The sequence below is a fragment of the Pelodiscus sinensis genome, chromosome 3 (assembly GCF_049634645.1).
Source record: "Pelodiscus sinensis isolate JC-2024 chromosome 3, ASM4963464v1, whole genome shotgun sequence".
Classification (NCBI taxonomy): Eukaryota; Metazoa; Chordata; order Testudines; family Trionychidae; genus Pelodiscus; species Pelodiscus sinensis.
In genome coordinates, this window is record NC_134713.1 from 169,188,962 (window position 1) to 169,201,181 (window position 12,220).

At 42.7% G+C, this 12,220-nt stretch overlaps 1 protein-coding gene across 1 annotated transcript in view; it reads right to left on the reverse strand.

Annotated features, from left to right (window-relative positions):
- The window catches only part of MTA3 (metastasis associated 1 family member 3), a 181,248-nt gene extending 170,154 nt beyond the window's left edge, over positions 1 to 11,094 (reverse strand). The window contains exons 1-3 of the mRNA XM_006133984.2: positions 10,731 to 11,094; positions 4,819 to 4,886; positions 2,556 to 2,649 (exon numbers count right to left, since the gene is read on the reverse strand). Of these exons, the coding sequence (XP_006134046.2) occupies positions 2,556 to 2,649; positions 4,819 to 4,886; positions 10,731 to 10,758 (190 nt within the window). The 5' untranslated portion in view covers positions 10,759 to 11,094. The remainder of the gene's footprint in view (positions 1 to 2,555; positions 2,650 to 4,818; positions 4,887 to 10,730) is intronic.
- Between the last annotated feature and the right edge of the window lie 1,126 nt (positions 11,095 to 12,220).

Consider the following 12,220-nt stretch of genomic DNA (forward strand, 5'->3'; position numbering starts at 1 on the left):
TGTAAATGAAATGTTTGTGTAAACAAGACCTTAAAATGCTACTGTATATTCTGGCAGAATGGAGCATCTCATATCAGATTCTATGTGGGTTTCTTTAAACACCAGAAATTAAAGGAAAAAACTAATTTCTTTAGTAATCCATGTAATAGCATTAAGATTTTTCCCCTCTAGCTCAACGGCTGTAGTTAGCTAATAAAACTATTCCCAAAACTAAACTGACATCATCCATGATGCTGTGGACACATAAAAATGCCATGTTAATTCATTTCCAACAGAAATGCAAATAAACACAGGAAATTCAATTAGGTCTTTCAGACTTAAGAGAGAGTCAACTTGATTTTTCTTTAACTGCAAACATGTCCATTATCAAATAAAACATTTTAAAAATAGTATGTCCCCTGACATTTTCTTTAAAGAATTATTGTTTTTAAAAAGTTAAAGATTACATTCCCCAAAGCATCTTAGATTTGATTGTGTTTTTAATTTCACAAAAAAATGAAATTATTTCCATTTTATAGTATTAAAAATTGACATTTTTTCAAAATGTTAAATGTTTTGTTTAGAGTTTTCTATTTTACCAAAAACTATTTTTCAATAGAAAAATGTTAGAAATTGTCATAAAAATTGTTGATAAAAAGCTTTTAAAAAGTCACAAAACCCCAAAAATGTTAGTTGTTTACACTCCCACACACACTTTTTAGTGAAAAATTTATCCATAGAGAAAAAATATCATTTGAAACATTTCACCCAGCTCTTATGTTTACAGGATTGTATCAGCAAAAAAGAAGCAGGAGAGGGAGAAGGAGCAGTAGCTGGGAAGGCAGCAGGGTCTGGAGCAGCAGGAGGCAGCAAGCTCTGCCCCAGGGTCTATGACCACCTGGGGGCTGCCCCCTGTGGCTCTGGCATATGCTTGCCGCAGCTCCTTGATTTTCATGTGAACCTGCTCCTGGGTTCGCATGTGGCCTTTGGTGGCCAGGCTGGCAGCCATCCACCTGTAGACGGTTGTGATCCTCCATTTAGTGCGGAGATCATGGACATTAAAGGCATCCCCTCCAAACCTGAATTAGGTCCCTGATTTCCACACTGGATCAGGCAGGAGCCCGCCTTTTCCGGCCCCTAGCAGGCTCCTGGGAGCTGGCAAACTGCTCCTGGGGAGCAGTGCAGGGCTGGCTGGCACTGGCTGCCTGGCTCATGCTGGAGCCACTGGTTCAGGTGCAGCGACTGCTGGCTCTGGGTTGGCAGGCTTGGAGCTGGCACAGGCACTGTGGTCAGAGTCTACCCCTTTAAGGGTTCTGGGGAGAGGATGAGGGAGAGGAGTTTTCTTGGTTGTGCCCAGAGTGGCCACGAGAGCACCCCAGAAAGGGCTGGAGCCTCCCTATTTCGAAATAAGCGTCTACACAACTATTATTTCGAAATAGCAATTTCAAAATTGGTGCTATTCCTCATGAAATGAGGTTTACCAATTTTGAAATAGCGGTTTGACTGTGTAGATACTGGTAAAGTTATTTCGAAATAACAGCTGTTATTTCAAAATAACTTTGCTGTGTAGACATACCTTTGGGTAATTTTGAAAATTGCACCAATAGTGTAATTACACCAGGCAATGTAATGTTTTACAAGTAAACAATTTCTCAGACAGTTCCGCAATATGGAACTTTCATTCAGATTTTTCTCTTTCTTGAACATTACACTTTTGTTGTAAGAAATTAGAGCAAGAGATGACACTGAAACACAAATGAGAATAGAAGCTACTAGGAATAGCAGGTGTGCATTCAAAAAAACAGCTCTCATTTCCACCATTATTTTGTTCTTCTTTGAAAGCACAAGATGAACACTTATTAATATTTTATTAGCTAGAGACCTACACTTATCCCAATTGCACGTGTAAATGACATTCTATAGATGAAAAAATGTTTCATGTCCATGCACAATTTTACAGTCTTCTGCAATACACTTACTCCAGACAACAAGCCACTAAGTAGTTATGCTAGCTATACATTTATGTTTGTGCCTTATCCACAATAATAATATGGCACAAGAGTCAATGGGTCCAATTAATCTTTTCAGAAAGTTTCTTAGTTTCAGTGGAGTTATATCTGGGATAAATCTAACTCCTAATCTTTATTTTTGATGTAAAAATATGAATATATTTTCTGAACCAAAAAGAAAAGCACAGTTTGAATGAACATTTTAAATCAGTTTAAGATAATTTTCCTTAGTGCAGTGAAACTCATACCACCACCACGCAAATTCAAATACATAATGCAGATGCTTGACCAGGTACAATGTTTCTATTTTGACTTCCTACATCACCACTAGTCAACTAACAAATTAAGTATTCTGCAAAGTCCTTTATCCTGCAAGTTACTTTGTATAGGTTCAGGGGTCTGCCTAGATGGAGCTTCCTGCAGCACTGGTGTCTGAAAAATATCACGTTAATTCTCATCTAAAATGAAAATATATATTTCTATGGCCAATATAATAACTGCAATTTTATAATTGATCAATATGTGCAATTAATGTTAAAAATAAAAAACAACATACAGTCCACTTACTAGCATGTTTATCTGCAAGCATTATAAGGCTGTTGGAAATGTCTCGCCGTCTGTAAAAACACACAACTTTTGCTTCCACGTTGCCATTAGCAGTCTAGAAAACAAGTAAGCCAAGTCAGGATCTATCCTCAATCTGCTGAACTCTTAGAATGATATGTATCCAATCCCCCAGCCTTTACTCACATGAATAGTCCTAAATCACACATGCAGCCATGATTAAATCAATTTGATTACTCACATAAGTAAGGGTTTCCAGGAATGAGCCCATTTCAACTACAGTACATTTGATCAGAGCATTTATACTGAATGCAAAAAAATTACTTTGTTACTAGGACCAATGACAATTTTATCTTAACATAAGACTCCTTTGGAGAAACTATAAATATTAAAACTTGATTTAACATTTCTTTTTCATTCTGTTTTTGTAAGCAAATATGCATTTCAAATTACTATGTCAATTTCATTTAAATTATGTCCACCATAACTCACTCAAGTTTATTTGGCAAATCTATTTACTTCAGCTAACTAGATGGAAAAATTATTTACCATCATGCAGGATTCCCATTATTGGGGCTTAGCTCTTTGGCATGAGACATTCTGTTAACACTTAAAGAATTTTTACTGTCTCTCTCCTCCTTCAGGATCATTCACTATACACTATTCACTGTCCAATCCTCCTGTCTCATTCACAATATCTGCAGTGAACGAAGACGGGATCGTACAGGCAGCAGCCTCGTTCACGGTCAAAAATGCTCACATGGAGTAATAATCTTGTAAAAGTCACACCAATAATTTGTGTGTGACTACCATCACCCATGAATAACTTCCACTATTAAAAACCATGAGCCCATACTTGATACCCCATGATTTCATGCTACAGGAGTAAGAGACAAAATCCAGCAATTCATTATGCAATTCATTAAAAATTAGCAGCATGTTCCAAATTGTTTACATACTTTTTTAAAAAATATATTAATGTAACAATTGAGAATTTTACTATGTTTTAATTGTTTTATTAAATGTCTTTAATGTTAAATAAAATAGAAAATATGTTTTGTCAGTATTTTTTTTCTTTCTATTTTGATGCCCTTAATGCAGGAAACATACATACTTGTGACTTTATTTCCCTCATTACTATATTTCCCCCATTAGGAATCTGGACTACATTCTAGAACCACTCTGTTCTAAAAATCAATAAATGACTGTGTCCTACATCCCCACCAGCAAGATAGCATTATGGCATTCCAGTTTAAAAGTAATAAACATTCCAATTAGAACATTATTGGAATCACTTCAATTACAGGAAAGACAACATACTGTATTCCAGTTGAAGTCCACACTAATCATTATGGTATTTGTGATATGTACATATTATCTGAATGGCAATAATAGGAAGGCCTCTTGTAGGTTGCCAAATTTTGTGAATTACAAGTAAGTTTTTAAAAACATGTTCTTAAAAATTTAAGATTTTTATACGAAAAATATACTTTCATCATTTATTTTGATGTGAGAAATGTATGTATAAGTGTTGATAATAGCCCTTTATAGCATACTAGCAGTTCAACTGCAAAATACTTTATAAAGTAATATAGTATCTTTAAATAAAACTTCACAATAGGCTTTTTCATGCTTCCCCATACTCCCACCTCAAATAGCCTCAATCCTGCCACAAGAAAACTTTCCCTAAGAAGAAGGTAGAGAGTTGAGTCTCTATGGCCATTCAAATTCCTGGTGACTATTCAAAGACTGCCAACAAAGGGTGCAAATAATTTCAGTAGAGTTTCAGTTTGTATTGTCTATTTTATTTTATCTATTTTATTATCTGTGCATTTAGAACCATCTGAAAATCCCAAATCATTTCTCATATGCCACTGAGCAGATATTAAACTTATGGTCACTAACATCCTGAACTAGCTCATCAGATAGGTGAAATAATGCATGCCATTACCAATCTCCTGCGCATTCAAGCTCACATCTTTGTGAAAGGATAGGTTTGGGATTTTTAAAAAAGCAGAATCTTCCTGATCACAATGTACTGGTTGTTTTTCCACATAGTGCAGACTTATAAGAGACCACACAGCAGCATTTCAACAAGTGATATTTGTGTATGAAGTACACACAAATCTACAAAATATCAGAGCATTCAGAAATCATGTTTACAGAAATCATACAACAACTGAGAAAATATTATGTGGGTTTTGTTCTAGTCAGGGAGTTACAGATCTTATCAAGTAGTGTATATGAATTTTACACATTCACATACCTTGTTAAGTTCTTCTATTCGCCTGATCAGATATGGATTACTTGAGGAGTTTTCAAAAAAAACATAATCTGTAACAAAAGGCAGAAGATATTTAATTATTGTTATAGAATGTTGTTTTTGTCAGTGCACAATTCCTGTAACTCTAGAGCAGGGGACTCCAACCTTTTTAAGCACAAGTTCACTTTTTGAATTTAAGTGCAATCCAGGATCTACCTCAGACTCAAACACTCTTGCCCTGTTTTCTTCTACCCCTTCTCCAAGACTCCGATCCTGCTCACGCCATGCTCCCTCCCTCCCTCCGCTATCCTCATTCACTTTTATTAGGCAGCTAGCAGTGGACTGGAGTACGGGGGAGGAGGATGCAGGCTCTGATCCTGGGCTAAAGGATTTGGAGTGTGGGAGGGACTCTGAGCTGATCTTGGGGTAGGGAGTTGAGATGCACGAAGGGGTTCAGGGTGCAGGCTCTGGGAGGAAGTTTGGGTGCAGGGAGGACTCAGGACTAGGGCAGGAGTTTGGGGTGCAGGAGGGGTTCAGGACCAGGGTAGGGGTTTAGAATGCGGGCTCCTGTTGGGCACCGCTTACCACAGGTGGCTTCTGGATGGTGCTAAGGCAGGCTCACCCCACCCTAACCCTGAACCACTCCCAAAAGCAGTCAGCAAACTCCCTTCATCCTTGTCCCCCCTATGCTCTATGGAGATGGGGAATGGGGGTGGGAGAGAAGGGCACCCAGATATCAGCACCCCCTCCTCTTTTTCCCATGCTTTGCACAGCAAGCAGGAGTCTCCCAGGGGGTGGGAGGCAGCTCCAAGGCAAAGGGCAGGAGTAGCACACTAGTGCTGAGAGAGGCAAATGAACTGCTGGCACTTGATAGCCTCCTGGTCAAACCTGTCAGCATCACCTGTCAAAGGCTTCAAGATCTACCAGTAGATCCCGATCTACTGGTTGGTGACCACTGCTCTAGCGGCTTGTAAAAAGCAGGTGTTTCAGTCATATTCAATGCCAGATATGTATCTCGGTTATTTCTATGCTCAAGACTAATGTAATTTGTTTTATAACATTTTGAATATTTGTTGAGTTATGAACCAATTGTCTCATAACTCTTGGGATTAACTAAACAGAAACTCATTAAGATTCTGATTCTGCAATTATACATGTGTTTAACTTTACACACTATGAATATTACCAATGAATGTAAAGTTAAGTATGTGCACAAATCTTTGTAGGATCAAAGCCTACAGTGCACTTCAGTAATCCTTGTACTTTATAAATCCGCTTTAAAAACTGGCAGTCTCTCCTAATTTCTCAGCAACAGTGTGATGTACAGAGAGGCTCTGCAATACTGAGACATCATTATTTTTATAAAATGTGTTACTGTACATTTACTAGTAAATTTGGAAGCATTAAGTACAGTAGGCTAGATAAACAAACGAAGAACTTTTGTGATGCATCACACTTATTTTTGCTAACCTTGCTGTTAAGTAAATAATTTGCAAAACACTATTTGGCAATAAATCTACCAAGTCAATAACGTCCATTAGTGAGATTCTTCTGTACTTGAATATGATGGCTTGTTTCATGGCTACAACAATATTTTCAAAAGGGAAAGGAAGACCCTTCAGCTTCTCAGACACATTTTTATATCATTCATAATGATGAAATAAAAATAATGTTTCCCTGAGTCCAGACTCAAAAAATTATTTTTTCTTGGCGCGTCACAGAACATTCTCCACATAACTCAAACAATACTTTGCATTTATATTAGAATATATCTTATTTGCAACTTGCTCTAATGTCTAGGGATGTAATAGTGTAGTTGATTAACTGATTAATCAATAAACAAAAACTAACAGGTTAATACTATAGACTACACGCATTTCCCTCCCCCCGCACCAATAAATGTTTTAGGAGGCTGGCCAGTATCCGGCTCAGTCCTGGCGTGTGACGAGTCCTGGACCTACGCCTGCTGCAGCTCTGCATTTAAAGTGTATTAGGAGCAAAGTGGGCAGGCAGCCTGCTTCAGTTCCAGCTTGCACTGGGTCCAGGACTTCAGTCCAGGAGTATCAAAGGCAGCAGCACAGGGCGACAGGCAGCTGGACTGCTAGGGGAGCTGGTTTTTAAAGTGGCTCCCCTCATGGACCAGCTCCCTCCTGGCACCCCAAGCTGCTACATCTGATATAGAGGCAGCAGAACGGAGTGGCAGGGGCTCCTCTGGAGTGAGGCCGGAGCGCACTGATGCCAGCCCCTCTCCCGGGGACTATAGAATAGTTGACTAACCAATAAGAATTCATGACGTTACTTTGACTATTTAATTAACTAATATTTAACATCCCTACTAATGTCTGACTTCACCACTATGGAAACATAGTGGAATTAATGCATGGACAAGTGGTTAACCTAGCAGAAAACCTTACATCTCCATTTCTTATCTTACATTTCTTTCATTAAAGAAAAAAAGGGGGGAGATAGGAGTTTGAAAAGTCATGTACAGTTAATTCATCACAAATATATATGAAATCAGGGCTCGACAAATAATACAATCTACTCGCCTCATGGCGAGTAGATTGCAACCTGGAAGAGCGGGGCTCGCCGCGGTTCAGCAAGCCCTGTATGTAATCATGTGTCAGGGGGTAGGTTAGCAGGTCTAAGCTAGTAGTTCTCAAACTTGCTTATACTGTGATGCCATGTGACAACAGGAAAACATTCCAGGATGCCTTCTCATTTACTTATAATGAGAGGGTACTTGCTAACGCCTGACACTTTTCATAATCGCTTAAGAAATTCCAGGTTGAGAATCTAAAATGTAAGCAGCAGAGGCCAGACTGTGTGAATCCTTGCCCAGACTTCACTAGCAAGGATTACATGTTAGGAAGGGTGTACAGGCTCAGGACCTAAATTCCCTCTTGGAGAAAGAAGGCTTGTTGCTATAACTGCATTACAGAATCACAGAAATGTAGAATTGGAAGAGAGCTAAAAAGGTAATCCAATCCACTCGTCTGCACTAAGGTAGGACTAAATATTATTTAACCAATCGCTGACAGATGTTTGACTAACCCAGTTCTTCAAAACCTCAAATGACTGAAATTCTACAGGCTCCTGAAATTTCTAAATCTCCTTTAAATTAAATATTTTAAGCCCATTACTTCTTGACTTGTTCTCAGTGTATAAGGAGAAAAACTTCTCCTCCTCCTCCTGACAACTTCTTACATATACCTCGCCCTTCTTCTCTTCTCCAGACTAAAAACCATCATTTTTTCAATCTTTCCTGATAGCTCATAATTTCTAGACCTCGCATCACTTTTATTGCTCTCCTGTGGTATTTCTGCAATTTATCCACATCTTTCCCATAATATGGTGCCCATAACTGGACATAGTATTCCTGCGGAGGCCTTATCGAAAAAGTGATCATGTGTTTCATTTTGGCCGATACAGTCCCATTTTTAGACCGTCATGACTATTCCAATTTTTGACAAACCTAGGCAATTATCCTATTTGCTCTTACCAACTGTTCGTCCGTTAGCAAGAGCAAACTGGAAAAATACATAGTTTTGCCAAAAAAAAAAAAAAGGGACAGGAGTGTACCTTGTGCCAATGTAGGATGTCCCATTTCCCTTTGGGAAAATATAGTCACCCTACATCAGTGCTCAGTAGAGAGGAAGAATTACTTCTTTTCTCTGATGTATAACACTCCTGCTAAAACGTCCTATAATAATGTTTGCTTTTTTTTTTGTAATTGTACCTACCACATTGTTGTCTCAGATCTAGTTTGTTATTCACTGTTACACCTAGATCCTTTTCTGTCATAGTCCTTCCTAAGCAGTCATTTCCCACTCTGTATTTTTGTAATAGACCCCTTGGGAGGGACAGACAGGATGGAATTGATCTCACCTTCATCACTTTTACTATCTGTAATTCAGGCTTCATTAGGAAGTGATTTCACAAAAACAGGACACCCACTGGCCTTGTCCAGTTTGTCCTTTATATTTTCCCCAATATGCACTGTAGGATGCTGGTTTGGGGTGTGATTAGGAGAAGATTGAAGAATGCTATTAAACACTGAGAAGGTATGGTTGGAAAAGCTAACTTCAGCTTTTCCTGCAGCACTAATCACATGACTGTAACCACTGACTGGGCATTTTATTGTGAAGGAGAGGGAAATTGTTATGGCTTGTCTTTACCCACAGCCACCTTTAGTTTATAAGGGTACATCTACATAGCAACATTATTTTCTAAATAACTTAGACCACATCTACACAGGAGGCAGTTATTTTGAAATAATGTCGAAATTTGGGACGTAAGAGACGTGGCAACTAGTCGACTATCCAATAAACAAGATTATCAGACTGTCAACTAGTGATGCAACTAGTCACTTCCACCTCCTTGCTGCCGCTATCAGAGAGAGGAGTAGGAGTCAGTACTGGGGGGAGACAGCTTAAAAGTCAGTTCCCTCCAGCACTGCCTCCATGGGGGGCAGGGGAGGTAAAGGCACAGCGGAAATGGTGCGTGCGAGGACTGAAGCAGTCTCCGCTTGTGCTGGTTCTGCGGTGATTCTGCTTTTGAAATGAACCTGCTGGGGCTCTTGTACATTTCAAAGGCTCGGGTGCTGCAGAGACCCTGGCCAGGCAGGAGTCCCCACTGGTCACTCAGGGCTTCCTTTTGAAATGTACAAGAGCCCCATTAGACCCCACTACCCCCGCACTTCCTGGGAGGCTTCTATCTTTGAAATGTAGCAAGAGCCCAGCAGGAGGCGCCCTTATAGACTAATCAAATAGTCTATTAACTATTTGATTAGTTAATTAATCTAAATTTAACATCCCTGATCCATATACTCTCAAGCTGAAGGACGTCTTACTTCAACGCCTGTAACCCTTGTTGTACGAGGAGTAAGAGAAGTCAAAGAGGGCTCTATTTTGAAATAAGTGCCGTGTAGATGCTCCCAATTCCAAAAAGCTATTTCGAAATAAGCTGCTCAACTGACATAGCTTGATTTGCATAGCTTATTTCGAGTTAAGCCCCGCTGTGCAGACACACCCTAACTGGCCTCCATTCCCCCTGGCCCAATGAAGCCAACACTGTGGTGCCTGCCCACAGAACTATGCTGATTGGTGGAAAGATCACAATCACAACTAGCCAACCTGACTTATTACTTAAGGGCAGGGAGAGAGTGCAGAGGGAGGATTTTGCCTTGCAGGTAGCCAATGACATTAGGGAATAATAAACGAGAGTCGTTGCTGTGCTGCAGAAGTTGCTGGGCGGATACAGGTTGCCCACTCCCATCAGGCCAAAGCAATGTGGGTTTGAGCCAGGCCCTTTCCTCCTTCCTGGTGGCAGGAGAGACTAGTCACCTGGAGGACTGCTACTGCCACATTGTGGGGCAGAAGTGGCATCATTTCCTCTCCTCGTGGGAGACCCATTCTTCCCAGCTTTCCTGGGACATCCTGCCCCTGTCGCATCCCCTAGTGGTGGCTGGGCGCAGGCAGCATGTGACCGCCTCCTGGGCAGCTGCTGAGCCCCCTCCCCTAGTGCTTTGGGGGCACTTGTGCTGCCCTTTTCCTCCCCCTCCGAAAAGGCCTGCTGCTCCTCTTTCCCGTTCCCCCTGTGGGGGCAGAGGATGCTCCCCACCTTCCCCTACTGGGGGGCTGCCCCCTGGGGAGGCAGAGCCCACTCCCCCCTGCGGGCAGAGGGCTGGGCCCCCTCCTTTCCTGGCGGAGAGGCGGCTCCTTCACCTCCCCACGCCCCGCGGGGAGCCGGGCTGGGGCCCCCTTGGGCGTGGGGCGCTGGCTCCTTGGGCTGGGCGCAGGGGCTGAGCTGGGCGCCAGGCTCCCTCCTCCCCAGCGCGCTACACACAGCGCACGCCTGGAGCCCCCGGGCCCGGCCCGGCGCGGCGCGGGGAGCAGAGCCCGGGCCCCACATACCTCCCACTCGGTACATGTTGGCCGCCATGTCTGCGCTCCGCGCCCTGCTCCTGCTGCCGCCTGGGCTGGGCCGGGAGGGAGCGGCTCGCTCTGCCCCCCTGCCCGCCCCGGGCGCCGCCGCCGCCGCCGCCGCCGCCCTCCCCGGAGCTGCTTGGGGCGGGGCGCGGCAGGGCAAGGGTTAAAGAGCTGCCGGGCCCGGAGCCCTCCTGGCTCGCCCGTGTGGGGACGCGAGCGGCGCCAGCGCACGGATGGCCCTGCCCGGGCGGACGCTGCACCAGCGCCGTGTCCCGCTGCGCAATGGGGGAGGAGGGGTTAAAAGTTTCCCTCGTGGTTCTGGCCCCAGCAGGACCAGCGGGGACGCGGTCGGTTTGCTCGGGGGGCAGGAGCGCACTGGGGCTTGGAGGCGGGTGGTGCATTGGTACGTGGGGGCAGGAAGTGCATTGTGTGAGTGGCTTAGCATAGGCACAGCGGAGCAAGAGGCTAGGGCGCTGGGTGGGTTCCTGTGTGTGTGTGTGTGAATGCGCCCCTGCACGAGGCGTGGGCGTAAGCATGGAGCGGCCTTGGCTAGCTGGGATTCAGTATGTGAGTGTGACCCCGAGCAGCACAGGTGAGGGGCTGTACATGGAAGGGCTTTGTTGTCTGCTCGTGTAGTGGCCAGTGTGCACCTGTCCGCCCAAGCACTGGAATGTGTGTCTGTGCGTGGGTGCACCAACCTATCTCGGTGTATGTGACTGAGCGCACGTTCTTTTGTGTGCTCCTGCATGGGTCTAGGTGAGCCTGCATAGCTGGGTGTGTCTGAGGTTGTGCCTGTCTGTACAATATGTGCGTTTGTGTACACAGAGTAGGTTTCCTGCCCCTGTAAAACCGGGCATTTCCTTTGAGAGAGTTATTGTTACACTTCAATTGTCCTTCGCTTTCTGATTCATTGGAAAGTATTATCATTGTAAGTTGATTGTTCCTACTTTATTTCCATCAAAATGTTGAATCACAAAACTGATCTAGTCAATAATGCTGTTTATCCTAAAGTTCTTGTCCAGTGCAACTTTCATATGGTGATTCCCCAACCATCACAGACCTCTTGTTTGTTGCTGCCTTTTTTATAACTTGTAGGCCAATTATTGCTATATCATTTGCATCATAGGCTTTCTATAAGTGATTTGGCAACGGTCAGTCAGCAGCAAAGATAGGATTTAGGTAGAGCTTCCCCATTCTTTGTCCCATTGGATCATAGTTTCTACTTAATATGATTTAATTAATTGCTTTATCTGAGCCATTCTGTGCTATGTTTTGTATGGTTTTTGCACTTATTCTTTAGTTTGTGGTCTTTGTTCCATGCTGCAACTCTAGAGCTATGCATGGATATAAAATTTGTATCCACATCCACAAAAAATGAGCATGGGTATCTGCATTGATACCCGTATATATGAAGTGGATATCTACAAACTTGCAGCATTCTGGATACAAAATTTGTATCGGCATCTGTATCCACA